The sequence below is a fragment of the Antedon mediterranea genome, chromosome 6, assembly GCF_964355755.1.
Source record: "Antedon mediterranea chromosome 6, ecAntMedi1.1, whole genome shotgun sequence".
Classification (NCBI taxonomy): domain Eukaryota; kingdom Metazoa; phylum Echinodermata; class Crinoidea; order Comatulida; family Antedonidae; genus Antedon; species Antedon mediterranea.
In genome coordinates this window covers 18,186,295-18,208,057 of record NC_092675.1, presented here as the reverse complement: position 1 = coordinate 18,208,057, position 21,763 = coordinate 18,186,295, and the positions used below count along the sequence as shown (strand labels likewise).

Sequence of the window (21,763 nt, the reverse complement as noted above, 5' to 3'; positions counted from 1 at the left end):
ATTTCAATACTATGTCTGAATTGTCGGAGTATTGTAAACAAGTTTGATAGCATAAGTGAGGTTATATCCTCATTAAACCGAGAATTTTCTTGTATAGCTCTAGTTGAAACATGGCTAACGAAAAATGATATACCTAATATGTATAGCCTACCAAATTACAGATTTATCTACAAAAACAGACATAATAAAAGGGGTGGCGGAATTGGATTATACTTACCTGACAATGCATACTATACTATAAGAGAAGATCTCTCGGCTATGATGGATCAATCAGAATCATTATTTGTTGAAGTTGAACATCAAAATAAGAACATTGTATATAGAGTCATATACAGACCCCCGGATAAATGTTCTAAACGAACAATTGGGTACAGTTATGGACATTATTAATAGTGAAAATAAAGATTCATATCTTGTAGGAGATTATAATATTGATTTAGCTAATCACACAGAAAGTAACGTACAGATGCATACAGATACCTTTTTCTCACATTCTTTTATTCCTATCATAAACAAGCCAACGCGTGTAACAGCAAACACAGCTTCAATAATCGACAATATTCTTACGAATTCACAGCAATATCATCAGATAGAATCAGGAATAATTTATACGGATATTTCAGACCACTATCCTATCTTTTGCATAAATAAATCGGTTAAGACAAATATAAGTTACAGCGTAGCTACTCCCGTCGCAATAAAGAACTATTCAGAACTGAACTAGAACGGCAAGACTGGGAGAATGTAATTAGCAGCTGTTATGCAAATGAGTCGTACGTTAACTTTCATAACACACTAAATAGACTGATAGATAATATAAATGCTTTCCCTTAAAAAATATACACGTGAGAGCAAATATAAATAAATCTCCGTGGATCACTGAGGGTATTGCAATATCAATTCGTAAGAAAGAAAAACTATACAGTTTGTATAGAAAAAATCCAACACTTTATAGAAAATCTAAATACACTAACTACAGAAATAAATTAACTGAACTAATACGACTAAAAAAAACGAATTACCTGAATGAAGAATTTGAGAAAAATAAAAATAACTCTAAAAAAACATGGCGAAATATTAACAATTTATTAGGAAAAAATTACAATTCGGGAAAACCGTCAAAGATGTTCTTAAATACAAACTATTACAACAATGAACAAGATCAAGCAGAAGCAATGAATTCATATTTTATTAATATTGGCAAAAATATAGCAAATGATATAAAAAATAAAAGAAGTAATAGAATAGATCCACTAACGTTAATGTCTGGCAATTACGCCAATTCTATGTTTATTAGGCCAGTAAATGAACATGACATTAAGAAATATATTGATAATCTAGATATAAGTAAGTCACCTGGTAATGATGGAATTGGTGCTCGTTATATTAAACCATTTTCGCAATGCCTAACAATACCGATAAAACATATTGTTAATATATCATTGACAACTGGTTGCTTTCCAGATGAATTAAAGATTGCCAGAACTGTGCGATGAAAATGACATAAAAAATTATAGACCTGTTTCAGTCTTGCCTTGTATTTCTAAAATTTATGAAAGGGTTGTGTATGATCAAACGACTCAATACCTTGACAAACTTAACATCATTAATAAATCACAGTTTGGTTTTCGCAAAAACCACTCTACGAGTCATGCACTTTCACAAACAATAGAAAAAATTACTTCAGCAATAGATGAACAAATGATAAGTATCGGCGTCTTCCTAGACCTTTCTAAGGCATTTGATACGATAGATCATGAGATTCTCTTACAAAAACTCAAATTTTATGGTATTCGGGGCATTGTTCTTGAATGGTTTAAGAGCTACTTATATATGAGAAAACAATATGTTCACATGGGAAATTGTAAATCAGAATTAAAACTGATTGAATATGGAGTACCACAAGGCTCAATTCTTGGGCCGTTACTTTTTATAATTTATACAAATGACATTGTTGAAAGTAGTAAATATTTAGAATTTGTCATTTTTGCTGACGATACTAACGTATTTTTTAAGCACAAAGATATAAACCTTTTAATTAACACTTTAAATACAGAATTAAGTAAATTAAGTGATTGGTTTACTGCAAACAAATTGAGTCTGAATACAAAGAAGACCAAGTTTATCGAATTTAGAAGCATGTATAAGAAAAAAGATACCAATAACTATACTTTATTTATTAATGATGTTGAAATTGAAAGAGTTAGTAAAATTAAGTTCTTAGGTGTCATTCTTGATGAGTTTGTAACATTCCATGATCACATAGATATCATTACAATGAAAATTGCAAGGGTCATTGGTGTAATGAACAAACTTAAATATATTGTTCAATCAGATGTTTTGTTAATAATGTACAACTCGTTAATTTTACCTCACCTAATATATGCAATAACTATTTGGGGAGTTGCGGGGGCAACGAAGCTACAGAGAATACATAGGCCTATACTTCAAAAACGAGCGATCAGAATTATATGTAAAGTGCATTATCAGCATCCATCAGCAAATTTATTCTATAACAAAAACCTATTGAATATTTTTGACTTGTATGAGAAGTACACTGTTGTATTTATGTTTCAATTCCGTATGGGCAATTTACCAGTTTCATTTATCTCTTTTTTTACAAAAATGGAATCTGTACATGAGTATGGTACGCGGAAGAAGAGTGATTTCCGTATTCCTCTAAAAAGAACAAATATAGGACAAAGAAGTATTGCCTATAGAGGGGCAAATATTTGGAACCGTTTACCTGAAAACATAAAGTGTGAAACTAAAATCGGAAAATTTAAAAAGGAAATACAACAACTATTAATAAATAAATACTAACTCATGTAGAGTTCACTTTTGTTACTTTTACTTTTTATTTCTATTTGTACTTTTATTGTTTTATTTGCTAATTAGATATCTGTATTATAGGGTAATGCGTTTAAGAGCTTCGGCTCATTGCATACCCGTTTTGTATCAAATAAGTTTATAGAAATATTCTTGTGAAAGAAATACTGTATTATTTTGTTGTTGATACAAATAAATGGTACGTATATAGTACCGCGAATGATGATGAACTAAGCTTTAAGCTAGTGAACCAATGACAAGCGCGACAGTTCTAATAATCCATCGCTTGTGATTGGTCACTTGCGCTTAGGTATTTGTGTTTTTGCATTTGATAACGGGAACATTTATTAGGCATACAGTCCAAATAATACACATTTTGTGTACAGTACAGAATGATGATGTAGGCCCTATAACTGTAGGCCTATTCTAAAGCTTCCATTTAATAAACACGCATAGGCCTATTTGGTTTTAATCTGTTTTGTAAAGGTAGCCAAATTTGCACTGTTTTGTCAGTAACGTCGACAACTCCATTCATAATTTTATGACATTTTAAATGGTTTTTTTAAAATACTTTTCATCTCATTCCGAGTCGTACCTTCTTCAGTACAATAATCAATCAATCTTGACCAAGGTAAACGAATGTGACTTGGTTTCATCTAATAGAGAAAACATTCTATGATACGATGTTGACTTAATGTTAAAATGACATACGCGAATAAACAACCATAATACATTATTCTTATAAGCACATGCTTATTATATGATGCATAGCTGAATTAAATGGGCTTCTCTCAGAAAGGTAGAATACAAACATCATTTGAAACTGGACATTGGCTTGAAATATCACTATAGAGATTCTGTAAGGATAATTTCTTTTCATTTCCATTTCAATTTGAGGTCCAGGAATCTTAATACTTCTCAGAATCAGTCTACCTGACCTGTTCCTGATTACCAAATGAAATATAACAATCCTTAATAACGACAAATCATGAAATAAACAATATATGTGTGCGAGTGAAATAATGGCAGTGAATACTTTTTTTGAAATTTATATTTATACTGGGTAACCTCTTCAGTCAAAGACTGGTCTCCCAGAGCGCCCAGTTGGTGATCAGTGGCTGTGATGTACTAATACACCGGGGTAACCCCCTACTCGTTTAAAGTGCACACGAGCTAGATGTGTACACTGGGACTACGGTTTATAGTACCAGAACCATGGAGTGAGTGAGCCTCGAACCCCTGCCGATGTTATGGCTACGTGATTACGGTTCCACTGTCTTAACCGCTCGGCCACTGACGAGGACATCTCAGCATTACTTGTTAAAGCTACCCCAACGCATTGTAGCCAAACAATCTCGCATTTATCTGGAAAAGGCATATTACATCCATGTGTAATTGAGTAAACCTAGTCATACCTGGGGAACAGAAATGCAGGCTGATGTAAACGGTGTATTAACAATGACACACTGTGTACGATCAGCAACACAGAACCAAAAAAAAAGGTTCAGAATTTAAATTCCAATTCGCGGTTTGGTTAATACCGACTACTGGTGTGAAGTATGACTGCGATCAGAAATATCAATGATTTACCGAGTACAACTGTCGTCCGTAAGATGTGAAAACATGTGATATGATAAAACAAAAATACATGGCTACATCACAAAATATTTAGGTCAACAAAAAAAATCATTTATTTCAAATTGCGAGGTTGACATATGTGACTAATTTACACAAATGATCTCATCTACATTTTAGTTTTTCTACACAAATGTGAAAATACCTACTTTACAGGTTCATAATTCAATGCCTCATTTTAACAAATAATTTATATCGATCAAAAATATCAACGTAGTGCTTCACAACAAATTGATTGAACAATTGTGATGTTTCATTAAACCTTAAAAAGATATTACATCAATTGTATCAAAATAGTTCATTTTATCCACATCTATAATTGTATGCATTGTATATAAAAATTATAAATTTAAATATACTTCCAAATTTTTAAACACATAATTGTATTTGTAATGATCAAGTTAACAATAATTTGCAAAACAGTTATTTCTTTATACAGTGAGAACAGAGGGGAGGGGGGGGGGTGTACGCAAACCAAAATGGTTCAATAAACAGCATTTTCATGTAATGCTAACATTTTGAAATTATTATTTTTAGGATATTTCCCTATATTTTCTATCCTTATGTTAATCTGTAATTTCGTCAAAATGGGTATATACAAACTATGTACACGTTCGGAAATTGTATGCATTTTATTCAAATTGTATAAAATTCATTTTACTTCTTAAAGAAGTAACTATGGTGTCATGGAGCTTCCAAAAAATATATATATATATACTGTATGTTCATTTTCACGGGCTTCAATTTCGAGTGAAAATCCAACATAATTTGTCCAAAAGCTCTAAATACTGAATGCCAATATTTTACAATGGGTTCAGGAACAAGATGAAAGCTCCCCATCACAGAAATCAATCTATGTTTGCCTTACATTTCAACAGTGGTTCAACATACTATGTAATGTGAATGCACCGATAAACTAACAACATTTTACTACGGTTATCATAAAAAATTAATTCATAATGTACACAAAAATAATGTCAATTATAAACAATATATTTACATTAATATTTGAAATCATATGCAGTAAATAATTCAAATCAATTTTAATTAATAGAGTAAAGTTGATCTAAATTAAACATTTTTTAAATTTCTTGATTTCAGACTGATTAGCATTGGGCTGGACTAAAAAGTCTAGCATTTAGCTGTAGGCTGGACTAAAAAGTCTAGCATTTAGCTGTAGGCTGGACTAAAAAGTCTAGCATTTAGCTGTAGGCTGGACTAAAAAGTCTAGCATTTAGCTGTAGGCTGGACTAAAAAGTCTAGCATTTAGCTGTAGGCTGGACTAAAAAGTCTAGCATTTAGCAGTAGGCTGGACGACAAAGTCTAGCATTTAGCTGTAGACTGGAACACAAAGTCTAACATTTAGTTTGCATTTTCAAAAGTACCAAAAGCTTGGGATCTCAACCAAATGTTTATTTTGAGAGAGCTACCTTTTGTACAGTACGAGTGAGAGTTGACTGCGTTGAATCATCAAACATAATCCGTACAAAAATCGTTGATTTAATTACCACAACCAATCAAATGATTATTGACACAGTGCATAACAATATATAAGAATTGATAATATAATTTTAAAACATCGACTGGAAAGGACATAATTACATGTTGACAAAATAGACTGTAAATCGTCATGTATGTATAGATTGCTATGAAGGCATAACAATACCCAGGGCTAAAAAGAATTTTATGTACATACCTATAAGTTTGTATTGCTCCTTCTCTTTAACATTAGCAGTGCCATATATCAATGATCAGATATACTTACATACATTTTTTTCCTAACAAAATCCTATCTATAATACAATGTGAAGTTATCACCCTAACACCTCAAAGAAGTTCAAACACTTCTATGATCTTTGATATTGATTTACTTCCAGAACTTCCCGCAGCATTCTGAAAAAAAAAATTCATTAAAAAACAAAATGTTTTAAATGCAACAAATTTGTCTTAATAATACAAATAATGCAGGGATGATGATATGGGAATGTATTGCTTGCACCTTACTGGATGGTATAGTCCATCTAAGATTAAAACACAGCTGACCAATTAAATTATGATCTTTTTTTAATGTAACTAGGATAGGTAGTACTGTAAACAGTATAGAAATCTGTCAGAGTATAGTATAGTCCTATTTAAAACATTCTTAATATAATGAATTCTCTACATTTTTTAAAATTTTATATGTATTATTATACTTACTAGAACTTAGATTGACTTACCGTCATTTCCATGAACTCCAGAAAGCCTTTGAGCATTTCCACCATACAAGCAAAATCATTGTTGGGTAGTATATCACGAACACTCCTAACATTTGCCTAAAATAAAAATAAAATGTTATAGCATACAAATTCAAATGTTGAAAACATCTACATTTTGTATTTATCAAAATATTAGCTATGTAGCGGAGTGGATTTCAGTTCAAGGTAGAGATTTGGACATTGAGATTAGAAATTGGAAGTTTAATTTGGTAATTTCATTTTAATAATCTGTCAGTTTTAAGTTTATTTTATTTTATATTCTTCTTGGACAAACTGTTAAACACAACTGTCAATGTTACAAATGTGTTATTTTCCAAATAAATATCATTATACCTGGTTATTTCTGAGTAGACAGCCTAAGAGCAGAGCACAATATGAAGCCACAATACTATCCTCCATGTGTTTACCTGCTTTGATTAGAGCTGCAAGAAAGGTTAAACAACACAATTAATCAAAACGTTTGTTTATACCAAAGTATATTAATAACTTATTATGACATCATCATTTGACGTCAGGCATTGCGTCACATAGCTTACAAGACACCAAAGGTTAAAAACAAACTATGACATCATCATTTGACGTCAGGCATTGCGTCACATAGCTTACAAGACACCAAAGGTTAAAAACAAACTATGACATCATCATTTGACGTCAGGCATTGCGTCACATAGCTTACAAGACACCAAAGGTTAAAAACAAACTATGACATCATCATTTGACGTCAGGCATTGCGTCACATAGCTTACAAGACACCAAAGGTTAAAAACAAACTATGACATCATCATTTGACGTCAGGCATTGCGTCACATAGCTTACAAGACACCAAAGGTTAAAAACAAACTATGACATCATCATTTGACGTCAGGCATTGCGTCACATAGCTTACAAGACACCAAAGGTTAAAAACAAACTATGACATCATCATTTGACGTCAGGCATTGCGTCACATAGCTTACAAGACACCAAAGGTTAAAAACAAACTATGACATCATCATTTGACGTCAGGCATTGCGTCACATAGCTTACAAGACACCAAAGGTTAAAAACAAACTATGACATCATCATTTGACGTCAGGCATTGCGTCACATAGCTTACAAGACACCAAAGGTTAAAAACAAACTATGACATCATCATTTGACGTCAGGCATTGCGTCACATAGCTTACAAGACACCAAAGGTTAAAAACATAAACTACTGTAAAGCCCAAAATGTTCGCGGCCCTAAATTTTCGCGATTTTACATTTTTAACTATTTCGCGACCTTTTATTTTCACGATTTTAAGTTTCTTGTGTAATTTGTTGAACCAAATTGGTGAATGTATTTCGCCTCCGCGATGAACGTCAAACAACAATTGAATAGAATCAGAGTAAAATTACAGAATACGCGATTGTAAATTTAGGAATGTAAATAAATAAATGTTTTTCTTACACAGTGGTTGACGCACGTGTTTAATAGGCTCTTAGATAGTGAACACCCCCATAATTAATGTACTTTACCAAATTATTGTTGTTTTACAAAACAACGAACGGACGTGACGCCGGCTGGATGGATCTCTGTGGTGGGTCTCTTTAATGAATTACTAATTAAAACTACAAAACCTTTTGGACTTAACATTAGGAATATACTCCCAGATCAGTAAAATTATTCCATTGACTACCTAAATTAAAGTTTCAATATTAACCACCATTTGATTTTTTTGTTTAGTTCTATTCTCAATATTGTTTATATCTACCAAGCTATCTTCTTTGTTTCCTATTCTTACCCCTCTCCACCCTCTATTCACCAGCCTATGCCTCCTTTGTTCTTATTTCTTTTATTCTACTACTCAGGCAGCGTTTTTCTTATTCAAATATCTACTTTGTCCAGGTTTTTTCACTTGCTTTGTTAACTTTTCTGGCTGTTTTACTTTTTTTTGTATCTCCATTGAGATCCAGTCACTGATACCACAGCATTGTCAGTTTACTCGGGGTACCCGAGTCTAGGACTCACTAATCTTCTCCATCTGGACACTAGTGAGTAAAAAGTGCGATTTATAAAGTACTACTCCCCCTTTATTCGTTGTAGTATTAAGCTGGGATTTGGCATGAATATACTATAGGGACATGTCCTTAAAGCTATAGAGCCGCATTTTTTAATTAATTTATTTTATTTAAATAAGAAGCCACAATGTGTGACACACACCACAGCGTTATGTTGTTATATGCAACTTCTTGGCGTAGTGGTTATCACGTCTGCTTAACACGCAGCCATATCACGTCTCGAAGATGGTACCGTATAGCCGTATTTGGCAGCGAGGTTATTGATGTGTATGTGACGTTACATCCGGTCTTATGATGTCATTACAGCTTCTTTTGCTGTATCCCGAGTATCGCACATTCGTGCTTGTTTTCAGTAATTTGCCTTTTGATTTATATGTATAAAAACAACTTACCCTTATTAATAGACTTTTTAATCTCCTTTTGACTATCAGCACTTAACTCCTGACCTTCCTCTGTTTCTATGGTAATCCATTCCATACCATCTTGCGATTCTTTCCATTCTCCATCTTGTTTTGATGGCGATTCTGGTGCCGTCTCTGCTAACTTTGCGGCTTTCTCACGTTGCAAGTACATCTATGTAAAGAAAAGAGCCTTTGACTTGCTAGGACCAAGATATGTCCTATTAATAGAGAGCTTTTGACTTGCAATGACCTATTTATGTCCTATTTATAGGGAGCTTTTGACTTGCTAGGACCTAGTTATGTCATATTAATAGAGAGCCTTTGACTTGCTGGGACCTAGTTATGTCCTATTAATAGAGAGCTTTTGACTTGCATGACCTAGTTATGTCCTATTTATAGGGAGCTTTTGACTTGCTAGGACCTAGTTATGTCCTATTAATAGAGAGCCTTTGATTTGCTAGGACCTAGTTATGTCCTATTAATAGGGAGCTTTTGACTTGCGGAGACCTAGTTATGTCCTATCAATAGAGAGCCTTTGACTTGCCAGGACCTAGTTATGTCCTATCAATAGAGAGCCTTTGACTTGCTAGGACCTAGTTACGTCCTATTAATAGAGAGCATTTGACTTGCTAGGACCTAGTTATGTCCTATTAATAGGAAACTTTTGATTTGCAATGACCTATGAACTAGTTATGTTCATAGCAAATACTGGAACATGCTTTCTCAACTCATGCAATCCCTCGACATTCTAGGACGGAATATGTATTAAGTGGCGTGGTTACACAACAAACATGACAAAATAATTGACAATACTATACCTGAGTAAGAGCATGCAAAGCAGTGGCGTCTCCATCCAGGTTGAATTTACTATTCTCTTGAGGTTTAGAATCGTATGAAAATCGAGTCTTTATGTTAATAAGTGCTTTACAATTCCCTGGACTATGTTCCATCAAGTTAATCAACAAGCCTAGGCCCTGAAAGAAAATTATTGATTGCAAATATTAATGAGATGAGTTGTTTACAATTACAGTATATAACTAGTTGTGCATACATACTGTTTACAACAAACTAGTGTGGTTCTGCTGTTATATTGTAATACACTGAAGAATTAGTACAACTGCTTGCTATAGGTGATAAGTATTAAAGGCACAAAGAAAAAAATCTTAATTTTAAATAAAACTAAAGGAAACTGAACAGAACATGCAACCTATAAGACACAGAGCAGTAAAAAGCTGTTTGACAATTAAACTTTAATTTTGGGGTTCCATTAACATAATGCTATATTGGTGGCAAGTCCTGTATTAATTCTGAACGTAGGGGAATGAGCTGTTAGGAGCTCTATGTACTAAGCCTTGGCATTATGTGGTAGGTTGGTCAGTTCCTTTCCACACAAGCTAATTAATGAATTATATACCATTTTATATACTTCCTTAGTAGGAAACATAGTATGGCATTAGGAAGTAGTATTGTTACTATTAATAGTAAGGTACTTCTAATACTTATACTTACCAATACAAGTAAATCAAAGCGTTGATCAGTTGGTATGTGCTGTGGGATTTGCAGCACACACAGCAAGATTGTCTTAATCATTTCGTCTTGTCCACCTACTTTGATACATCCCCATTCTATGAATATAAATAATAGAATTTAAGTTGAGTCCAGTGAGGTAAAGTCGAAGGCTAGAAGGGCGTACACTCCAGACTGAAATTGATTCCAAAAGGTGTGTTCAAAAACATTATTTAATATAAAAAATAATAATCTAATATAATACATTAAGACCACATAAATTACAACACATGTTCTTGTCAAAGCACAGTGAAGTTTTTTATAAAATTAAATATATTGGTTAATCGCAATAGAATGAATAATTTCTTGGTAATCTAGCATTTTTTGTATACGAGGATCATATAGAATGTTTTCACGTTTATACGCTTAACACGCTGCGTATCGTTCTCACGCAGATAGGCTCAACACAGGCGTAGTAGTGCGTACTGCGTAGGGCATATCTGATTGGTCGATTGCAGCCGCCATCTAGTTGGTTCCCTCTCCACGGAGAATCACTTTTTGAACTGCTATAACATTGTTCTTTGCGATCTAGCCTTCGTCTATATAAAATCTTTAATTAAGTGTTATCAAGATATTTGGCTGGTGGAAAATCCAATGGAAACACTTTCGCCCGTATTCTTAAACCGGACTTTAGTCGTAGTTCGAAGTTCGACTTGGAAAAGTCGTAGTTCGAGCTATTACTTCAAATTCGATTCAAAAACGAAGTAGTCGAAGTTTGCAGTTCGACTTAACGAAGTCGAGCTTTTAGTCGAGTTGCACACGTCTGGGTAACAAAGGCTATACATTGGCCAATGACAAGAGAGTATTTGAGGAGCAGACGAAATTTTGCGCATTGATATCACTTTCCATTTCTTACAACACTTTTTACGCATCATCAGGACTATATACATGAAAAATAATTTTAATCGTTAATTATTAGAACAATATCAGTATTAATTTAACAGTGAAGTATATTTGATTAACAACAAATAAAATCTTTAAAATATATTTAGGAACCATGGCGGTACGGTAACTTTTATATTTTCTAGGCCCCCAACAAAGTATGATCGCCACGAACCACGCACTTCATAGCGTGACAAGAAAGCGCTAGGCCCCCTAAACATTCCATCGCGTGGTGAATTGCCGCATCTCCCATTGTCGCTATGGCGTGACGTAGCTCAAGTCGGACTTGCGCGAAGAAAAAAATGTAATTTGTATACAGTTGTAAATAAAGATGATTTTCATTATTATAATTTATACCAATGTATATTTAATTAAGCTAATATAAATATAGATATTTCATTCTTCAATATCTGGCCAATATAACAACTCAATGACTGTTACGTTTTTTATAAACATCGTTTAAAAAACATTTAGTCGACCATTTAGTCTGCCCCCTCCAGGACTAAAAAAATCGATCAAAATCCGTCTCGATTTAGTCGAGGTTGGCCTGATTTAGTCGGTGATTTAGTTGAAGTTCGGTTTATGAATTAAAATGACGTCATTTTTTTAGTTTTAGCTCGAACTACGACTAAAGTCCGGTTTAAGAATACGGGCGTTTGTTCTTTTATCTTATCTATAACTAAGTTGACTTAATTATCAAGATCTATATTCATGGTATATTCAGATTTTCATCTCATTAAACACAAGGTATTAGTTTTTATTAATGATTGATTTTTCTGTCAATAATAGTAAATACCAGATTTGAAACCAGATGGCTTTTTAATTAGATTCCAGTAAATTATTCACTTTTTATTGGATACAAACAGTAAAATCAGTGAACCATAAAAGGACAACAACCTGAAATGGAACCTAAACTGAAAGTGAGAGGGATGTTAAAATCTTGGAAAAGTACATTAGCAAAACCAGTCAACCATAACCAAGTAGATATAAAAAAATGCAGGTATCATAATAATTTATATTATTTATGTTCTGCCACTTACCACTATCGTGTGTTAAATTGAGCAGTACTCGTAGAATAGACAACAAACACTTCCTCACAATGCAACCTTTTGTATCTTCTTGTCCAACTTCTAATATACTTTCTTCTGAGCTACATGCTTCAATGTATGCCTCACACACTTTCAAAGCCCTGAAAAAAAAAAATACATGTTAATCATAACCAGCTGTTCTTCCCTGGGCCATAACCACAATATTTGCTCAAAGATATAAATATATTATCAAACTTTCTGCCTTCATGAACATGAAAAACATACTGAGTTAGACTGTTTATCAGGCTGCAGTAGTTGTAATTAAATAAAGGGTAACATACAATAAGCTATAGACTATTTATCAGGCTGCAGTGGTTTTAATTAGTAAAAGGGAAAACATTATAAGTTAGACTATTTATCTGGCTGCAGTGACTGTAAATTAATAAAAGGGAAAAACATACGGAGATAGACTATATATCAGGCTGCAGTGGTTGTAATTAATAAAGAATGAAAACATACTGAACTAGACTATTTATCAGGATGCATTGGTTGTATTCAATACAGAATTAAAAAATACTTAGCCAGGCTATTTATCAGGCTGCAGTTGTAATCAATAAAGAATGAAAACATACTGGGCTAGACTATTTATCAGGATGCATTGGTTGTATTCAATACAGAATTAAAAAATACTGAGCCAGGCTATTTATCAGGCTGCAGTTGTAATCAATAAAGAATGAAAACATACTGGGCTAGACTATTTATCAGGATGCATTGGTTGTATTCAATACAGAATTAAAAAATACTGAGCCAGGCTATTTATCAAGCTGCAGTTGTAATCAATAAAGAATGAAAACATACTGGGCTAGACTATTTATCAGGCTGCAGTGGTTGTAATCAATACAGAATTAAAAAATACTGAGCCAGGCTATTTATCAGGCTGCAGTTGTAATCAATAAAGAATGAAAACATACTGGGCTAGACTATTTATCAGGCTGCAGTGGTTGTAATCAATACAGAATTAAAAAATACTGAGCCAGGCTATTTATCAGGCTGCAGTCGTAATCAATAAAGAATGAAAACATACTGGGCTAGACTATTTATCAGGCTGCAGTGGTTGTAATTAATAAGGTATTCCTGATTGACAGTGTTTAAGAACGCAGCATTCTCCAACACACGTTGACAGCGTTCAATCTGCTTCAAGCTAGAAATATCAGCATCACTTAAAGTCTTAGCATCCTCAACCAGCAAAACCTGCTCAAAGACTGTAAAATAAAAATAAGTTTAAGTTGAATTATGTGACTATGTTCTATAAAGCTCAAACTAGTTTAACAAAATGTGCCAAATATGGTAGTGATATGTTTAAATATGGTAGTGATATGTCATCATCATGTCCATATATGGGTACAATTACTTTTTTTGTTACATCTGTAGACAAAGCTTTAGAATATGGCAATACCTGTATTAAAATTTTTGAGCCAAAAAATGTCTTATAATGTAAGTAAATTTATGCTAACATTCAGAAAAAAGAAAACTACTTACCTGTATCAACAACAAAATCCAAGCCTCCTAATTTTCGTAATTCTTCCTTCAACCAATCTGTTGTCTTCCGTGAAGACAAAGACAACAGGCATTCCATGGCTAAGTAGTTTGTCTGGAAAACAATAAAACAAATATTGCTATTTATATAAATTGCCAAGGATTTTTAATAGCAAGTTACCTCACTGCTGCAATGTACAAGTGACAATCTGTTTTGGTAGTGTTGCTGTTTTGAATTTTAATCCAGGCCCCTGGGATCCATAGCATTATCAAGCATCACTACATTTCATTTGCCTTTCCTCCTACAACTATAAAGCTTTGTCTACACTATCAAACTTCATGGACAGAAAAATGTGATGTGCTCAAATATGGACATGATGATGTCATATCACTACCATATTTGGGCACATCACTACCATATTTAAGCACATCACACTTTTTTTGTCAAACTAGTTTGATAGTGTAGACAGAGCTGAAGAGCCTACAACAGAACAGCAATAACATTTACTTACAGATATTTTATCAATCTCAACATCACGCTTGACTGCACTTGTGTCTGGTATCTTTTCCACAATACCTTTCACTTTTTCTAAAGTCTTTCTAAATTCTTGAATAACAGACGTGTCGGAGGTCACATCAACTGGTTTGTAGGTCAACAGTTTGATCAATAGGGCAATAATTTGGCGATTGTAATCCATGTTAAGACGATCTCGACTAAGCATGTACATAAGAAAGGCAGTGCTTATGGCAAGGCTCTGTAGAATTAAAAAACAATACAAGATAATGATGAATTACGTACAGCAAACAGTAGGTACAAACATAAGCATGAGTCTTCAATATGGTCTTTTGGCTTGCAATGTTTATTAATCACAAATAGTATCATCAACCACATACAGTAGAAACCCCTATTAAAGTGGGAAGGGGAGGGGGGCAAACAACTCTTGTGGCTATAAGACAACAAATATTGCCACTCATTCATTTCACAGGAAGGGTTTTTTAATAGGGGTTTTTCTAGAACGAGTACTGTATTTAAATGGGTACTTCCATTCAAGGAACATATAAGTATTGAGATATCTTAAAACTAGTATCAAACTGCTTCAACCAAATATTAGCAAAAAAGGAATAAGAACTTACAGGATCACTTTCAGCATCATAAAGTTCACGGAACAGTTTTGAAATAGTACCATGTGCACGGAGATGAACACGAAATGAGGGCGCTGAACACTTACTGGCTAAGCTTATAATACTAAACAAAATATTATAAATAAAGTTACTTTAAAAATTGTTAATTAAACATGCCAGATAAACAGAAAGAAACTAGGTTGGCATTCACAATAGTAATCATAAATTTTAGTTATTTGAATTTTGCAGAGTACATTGAATAAAAAAAAAATTCACGTTATAAAGATTAATAAAAACAATTAAACATTTTAATTCATGACTACAAAATATTCTGTAAGACTATCAATTTGGTTATAAAATGATAATAAAAATATGATAATAAAAATATGATAATAAAAATATGATAATAAACAAAAGAAAAAAGGTCGGTTTGGGTTTAGCTTTGCAATATTTATTAGTTTGTTATTTTATCATATAAATAATAAAAGCAATATTATGTTCAAAATGTAAAACTAAACAATTTTATAAAAGTATTCAAACAAAACATAATCTTATAATGCAATATACCATTTTATCATATATATTTATATTATATCAAATCTCTTTTTAATACTGAATATCAATCTTTATATCGTTTTAGCTCTGTAATATAAATTTTCTCTGTATACATGTTTGTTTTATCTAGATTTCAACACAATATCAAAATATTTTATATAATCTTTTAACCTCTGTCTGTGTAATATCACTTAAATATTCATTGATAAATAGATAGACAGACATATATACTGTAACCTTCACCATATTGTTTATCATTGCAATAAAAGTGGGTTGCCCCCACTAAAGAGAAAAAAAGAAAAAAGGTCAGCATATGGTTTACCTGAGGCACCTAACTGATGTTGGTTCCATGTTACTAAGTCCATCAAGTAAATACTCAATATCATCAAAGAACTGTTGACTCTCACCCGACTCCTGGCATTGATGAGCCTGCTTTACATTCTTTACCACTGTGTATAACTAGAAAGAAATAACAAACTTAATTAAACTTAATCACAGTATTCAAAATAATGTATATGTCAGCAAAGTAGAGTGTGTTCAGTCACTCATATTTATGTCTTCATCCCACGTAATCTAGTAAATAAACCATCCCAGCAGTTGGTCATCCACAAATACAGTTTTACGTAACATCCCTGGGTATATAAAGTACATGTTGAAAAAATGTTTTTTTTAAAATACAAAACATATTACAGGCCTACAGAGTGAATATTCAAACTTAAGAAGGGTAATTTAATCGTGCTCTGTTAATGTTGATAATGAAGTTGTACCTCTTTTTCCTCCCGGTGGCATTTTAATGAGGTAACGATGGAATGGTTTAGCCTGGTCGGGTAGATGACTTGCTTAGTGATACCACCCATTGGTGGCTTCATCTTGTCCGTTGGCTTAGCTGGTACTGGGAGTGGTGGCTTCATGATTCCACTGCTGCTGCTTGGCTGGCTCTGGCGTGAACGTTGTTCACTTAATGAGGTATCCTAGAATCAAAATCATATTAATTATACTATGACCAAATCTCATACTTCCTAATTTACATAGGCTAGATTTTAAATACAAAAAAAAATCTACAGCATTAAATGCATAAAGATGCTCAAATTGTCATTTACCACTTGAAAATGCCTGCATGCAAGTTCTACTGACAGGACACTGAATGTTATTGTTAGCATAAGAAAGGCAATCATGTATAATATTATATAAAATAATAAGACTTACCTCACTAGAATCGTCAGTGTGAGAGAGGTCTCTCTGCCATGATCTTGCATTGTAGCGAATCTTACCAGGAGACTGAAATATAAATAAAATATATCATAATAAAAATTATTTGAAAACGATATTGAATATAGCAACATTTTAACATAAAAAATAGATCACTGTTCCTTGAATGTCAACAAAGAACAAAATATTGTAATCTGCCAACAAATTGTTCCTTTTACTGTATTAAACCAAAATAAAAACCTGAATCCAGGCACCATCCTTTATTGAAAATTAACTCAGTCTACTTTATCAAACTTTATGTGACAAAAATGTGATGTGCCCATATATGGAAATGACTATGTCATATCACTACCATATTTGGAAACATCTTGTTTTTTGTCAAACTAGTTTGATAGTGTAGACAGAGCTTTAGACAATACAGTAAGAAATTGATTTTTTTTATTTTTAAGGGATATTTACTGTAAACTAATTAAAATATAAAGCAGTATTACTAGTATATTTACCTTTTTAGGACTATTGTTGAAAATCTTTTTGGATTTTGGACCAAGAAGGCGAGTGCTAGGCACACCAGGTCGTTTACCTTTGGATAAAAGCTTCGCTACAGCTGGATTTATTGACTCTTGCGATGATGGACTATCATCATCAAAATCAAACTCATCGTCCGCCGTAAAACTACCCTGAGAACTAGGTAAATGAGAGGATTCAGTACTCATTTGCGAGGAGGATAATAAACTTGATTGTGAAGATCCCATCTCTATTGATTGTTGACTAGAATCTAAAGAAGATGAGGTTGATGGGGCTGCAATGCTGCTACCCTTTTTCTCTTTGCTGTATGTATGATCTGCTGGAGACGACTGGCCTTTTATTTTCACATCGCGACTATAAGTATGGTCAAATTTTTTCGGTGATGGAGGAAGAAATTCCGTGACATTGCTACTTGTTGATGCCTCCTGGCAATCATTAACATGTCTTGCTTTTGATTTCGGTGCAACGGCGACCTTTGTTACAGTTTTTTTCTCGCTATTAGATTTGGTTGGATCATCTTCTAAATCAAGTATGCGACTCCAAAAATCAAGATCTTGTTGTTCGCGCATTTCTCTTTCTTTTTCAATTGTACTTTTTTCTTCTTCTGGTTCGTTTTCTTCAACTTTTTCTGTTACTTCTTCCTGTTTGTTTTCTTCAGTTACATTATCAGTTTTTTTGATGTCATCTTTTACAAAAATTTCTAGTTCTTCCTCAGGTCCATTCATAACTCTCTTTTTTGTATATTTCAGAATAGACTCTTGCTTATTTGGTGACGGAAGAAAGTCAATGTCATTACTTGAGCTTGAAGCTCTTGTAGACCGCTTAACATTAGTATGTACATCTTGGTTAGTCCTTGATTTATTAGTTAAAGAGTTTTTTAGATCATCAAAAGGATCAACTGTCACCTTTTTATCACTCTCTTTTTTCGCAGGGGTACGCTTCCGAGGGGATAGATCTTCATCACTACTGAAACTGAACGGGTCCATATCTCCTCCTCTGCGTCTTTTCACTGGTGAAAGTGCTTCTCCATTTCTGTTGGTAGTGGAGCTGCGAGTAGAACGAGCAGTGTTTGCTTTACTAGGACTAGATCTTGTGACGGGACGCTTAGTGTTATCATAAGCGTCCTCAAATTGTGTGTTTGCTGACGTTTGCTTCGACTTGCCATACGTTTTACTTCCATATCGCGGCATTTTGACCGACGTAATCTGAAAGCTAAAATAAAAAACGAATATAATAATCTATACAAATTAGTAAAGCCTATTATTACAGTAGGTTGTAACAAGGGGGGATGGATATCTTGCAGAGATGATCATTATCTATACTGTATTTCAGAGTGTCACAGGGTGAGAGCAATACAGGCAGATGTACATTAATGTTTCATGTAATGTGGTTGCACAAATCCATATAAAAGTAGGCCTACCACAGCACATATATTTTCTAATATGTTTAATTACAAAATTCCTTTATTGTCCAAGAAAATAGGAATTACATTGCTCATGCAGTCTGCCACAGTAGGTTAATATCTATATGTATTGTACAGTAGTGCAGCTTCTTTATTTTTATGAGATCAATAAAAGTTGATGTTGTCAATTATACAATGAGATGTCACTTACATTCAATTTAAATCATCCTCACATTTACATTAATTTAATAAAGATTTTAATATTATTATGGGTACAATAGAATTTTGCAAGAATGCAAACTTATAATTAAAAATGAACATATTTTACATTAAAAGGTTAATAAAGGATAGTATACAGTACATAAAAGGATGTATAATATTTAGATGGAAAACATACAGTAAAAAGTAAATACTGTACTCGGCCATGTTTGGGAATGTTTCAATACCATAATAATCTATTATAATTTACATTCTTGCCATTAATAAATGAAAATACCTCAATAGCAGTGTTGAAGGTTGTGGGTTTTGTTAGTTAGGAGATGCAGATGAATACTTTGAACAGTTAAAATATACGAAAAAGGCCCTAATTATAGGTAGTCTATGATATATAATGTGGGAATAATAGCACCGAAAAAGAGAGTAGGAATGCTGTAACAGCCCAGGCCTCTCTAGGCCCATTGCAAACATTTATATAGCGTAACATCTGAATACACTTGTTTTAGGCCCAGTTTTATTCGGCGACAAGTTCCCATCTCCAGAGCCAACCAGTCTCGGGCCTCGATCAATCAGGTTCAAGAGGTGAAACGTTTCAAAATGTTATTTTTTAAACATAATTAACATGCAATAACCATAAAGCGGACAGTCTCACGTACCTGGATTATCAGTATTTTTAGTTGTTTACTAGTCACAAATAACAAATAAAGGAAAAAACAAAATAAAGTGTTCTATTATGAGAATAGTAAACCATATCATAAAGCAGACATATCCGCCACTACGCTTTATATTGACCTCATGTGTTTACGACGCATGCGCAAATAATAGTTTTTGTGTGAGAGGGCGGGATTTTATAAACTAAATCGTCAAAAAAGAAAAAGTCGAGATGTAACTTCACAAAGAGTTTATATTTATATATAATCTGAGGTTTTCTCTTCATATAATTTCGATTTGTCTTTTTATCTCATGATTATTTTTGTACAGGTGCCTACTGTTGTTTCCATGACTTTAGTATTTTTAACTGTTTAATCTGTCTAATTTCACTGAATTGTTATTGATGATTATTATTATTTATATATAAAATATTATAAAAATTTAATCTTTAACTCTGACAGAGTGTTCCAGATGGCATATGATAAATAAATGCCGATTCAAAATAAGTGGGCCTTCGAGTTGTTAATGAAGGCTTGTTTGACCATTCCAACATTATCTAGAACTTGTTTGAATAACGTGGTTATATAAACTGTACATAATTATTGACCAACTTAATTCCTTTCAAATGTCCAAAACTAAACATGAAAGTGCAAATCACATATTATTCTTTGAAGGAGGAAAATTGGCAATACAAATAAAGGATGCCTTCTGAGCAATAAATAGACTGAATTGAACTTGGCTGTCCAGAATTGTTTTACTATTGAATAACACAAAATAGTAATGAACTGATTACGATAACTCCATGTTTTATTTATTTAATACATTACCATATTCAGAACATTAGTGACATCATCGGAATAATGGATATTTAAAAGATTGCACAGGCAATTTTACATTTTGTCTAAATATTATTATACATTATCTCGATAAAGATATGGAATCTACAATAAACAAGGAGCAAATGACATTTTCTTATGGAGAAATTATTTCTCCATGGCATAATATATACGTTTTCTTCATGGTTTAACCAACAAAAATAGTTTACAATGATATGGTCGATGTCTTATGTACCGTACTATATATCTACTTTATTATTTATTTACTTATTACCCCTAGAGAAAAACATTTAACTTTTTAACAGCCTTTTGAAAAAAAAACACCACGGAATAGTGATAAAACCTTTCCATATCCATCTACACCTTTTAAACGTAAGATAAGAATTTAGATTGTATGAAATGCATACAATAAAATAAGAAGTCAAATAATAGAAATTAAATGTAAACAACGTAAATATAAATCGATCAATTGCAATTGGTTTTACAGTAATATTAAAATGCTGTAATATAATAAAATGTGAGATATGGTTTGCGTGATTACATATATTTTGTAATTGCGATTATTTTGTTTAATGATGACTATTACTTTACTTGTCTTTTGATGTATATTGTCCCTTACCATGCAATTCAGCAGATTTGCTGCCAATTGGTTTGTTTTTAATAAAGAAAGAAAGAAAGAAAGTATGCGTAAATTTTTTCCAAAACTTTTTGGCAGAAAATATATTGGCATCTAAAAAATAGTCTTGTTTACTGTTTTCTAGAAACATTATTATGTAATTAAACATTTATTTATTTATTCACAATATTTTTCCAGGGTGGCCCAATTAGTCAAAAAGAAAAGTCTCCCTTGGGTTCATATTTAAGACCATTGCAAATTAATAATAAACCTTTCATAAAAAAAAAAGCTAAATTAATTTTAAAATAAACAGAACAATCTACATATTAATTGTTCGATTGCTAATGCCATTTATATATGCTAATATTGATTGTGCTTCAATGTTTAGAAAACAGATTCTCAAAAACCCCTTCAAAACCAATAAAATAACTAAGCAATGCAAAACATATGTTACAT

The 21,763-nt window shown here is 32.7% G+C and overlaps 1 protein-coding gene across 1 annotated transcript; it reads right to left on the bottom strand.

Moving 5' to 3' along the window:
* Positions 1–4,192: 4,192 nt before the first annotated feature.
* On the bottom strand, positions 4,193–19,992 carry LOC140051701 (wings apart-like protein homolog). The gene is made up of 16 exons (XM_072096993.1): positions 19,861–19,992; positions 17,565–18,798; positions 17,059–17,130; positions 16,620–16,823; positions 16,175–16,311; positions 15,310–15,421; positions 14,688–14,930; positions 14,179–14,290; positions 13,724–13,901; positions 12,652–12,800; positions 10,673–10,788; positions 9,982–10,137; positions 9,155–9,335; positions 7,056–7,144; positions 6,684–6,779; positions 4,193–6,357 (listed from the first exon to the last, which is right to left on the bottom strand). Exons 2-16 carry the CDS (start codon positions 18,774–18,776, stop codon positions 6,292–6,294), a joined length of 3,123 nt encoding a protein of 1,040 aa, XP_071953094.1. The 5' UTR covers positions 18,777–18,798; positions 19,861–19,992; the 3' UTR covers positions 4,193–6,291.
* Positions 19,993–21,763: the final 1,771 nt, after the last annotated feature.

Coding starts and splice junctions, on each gene's coding strand:
- LOC140051701 (XM_072096993.1), bottom strand. CDS start 18,776: ATGCCGCGATATGGAAGTAAAACGTATGGCAAGTCGAAGCAAACGTCA. Junction 15,422..16,174: donor ACATCAGTTAGGTGCCTCAG/GTAAACCATATG, acceptor TATTTTGTTTAG/TATTATAAGCTTAGCCAGTA. Junction 10,789..12,651: donor CAATTTAACACACGATAGTG/GTAAGTGGCAGA, acceptor TTATATTCATAG/AATGGGGATGTATCAAAGTA.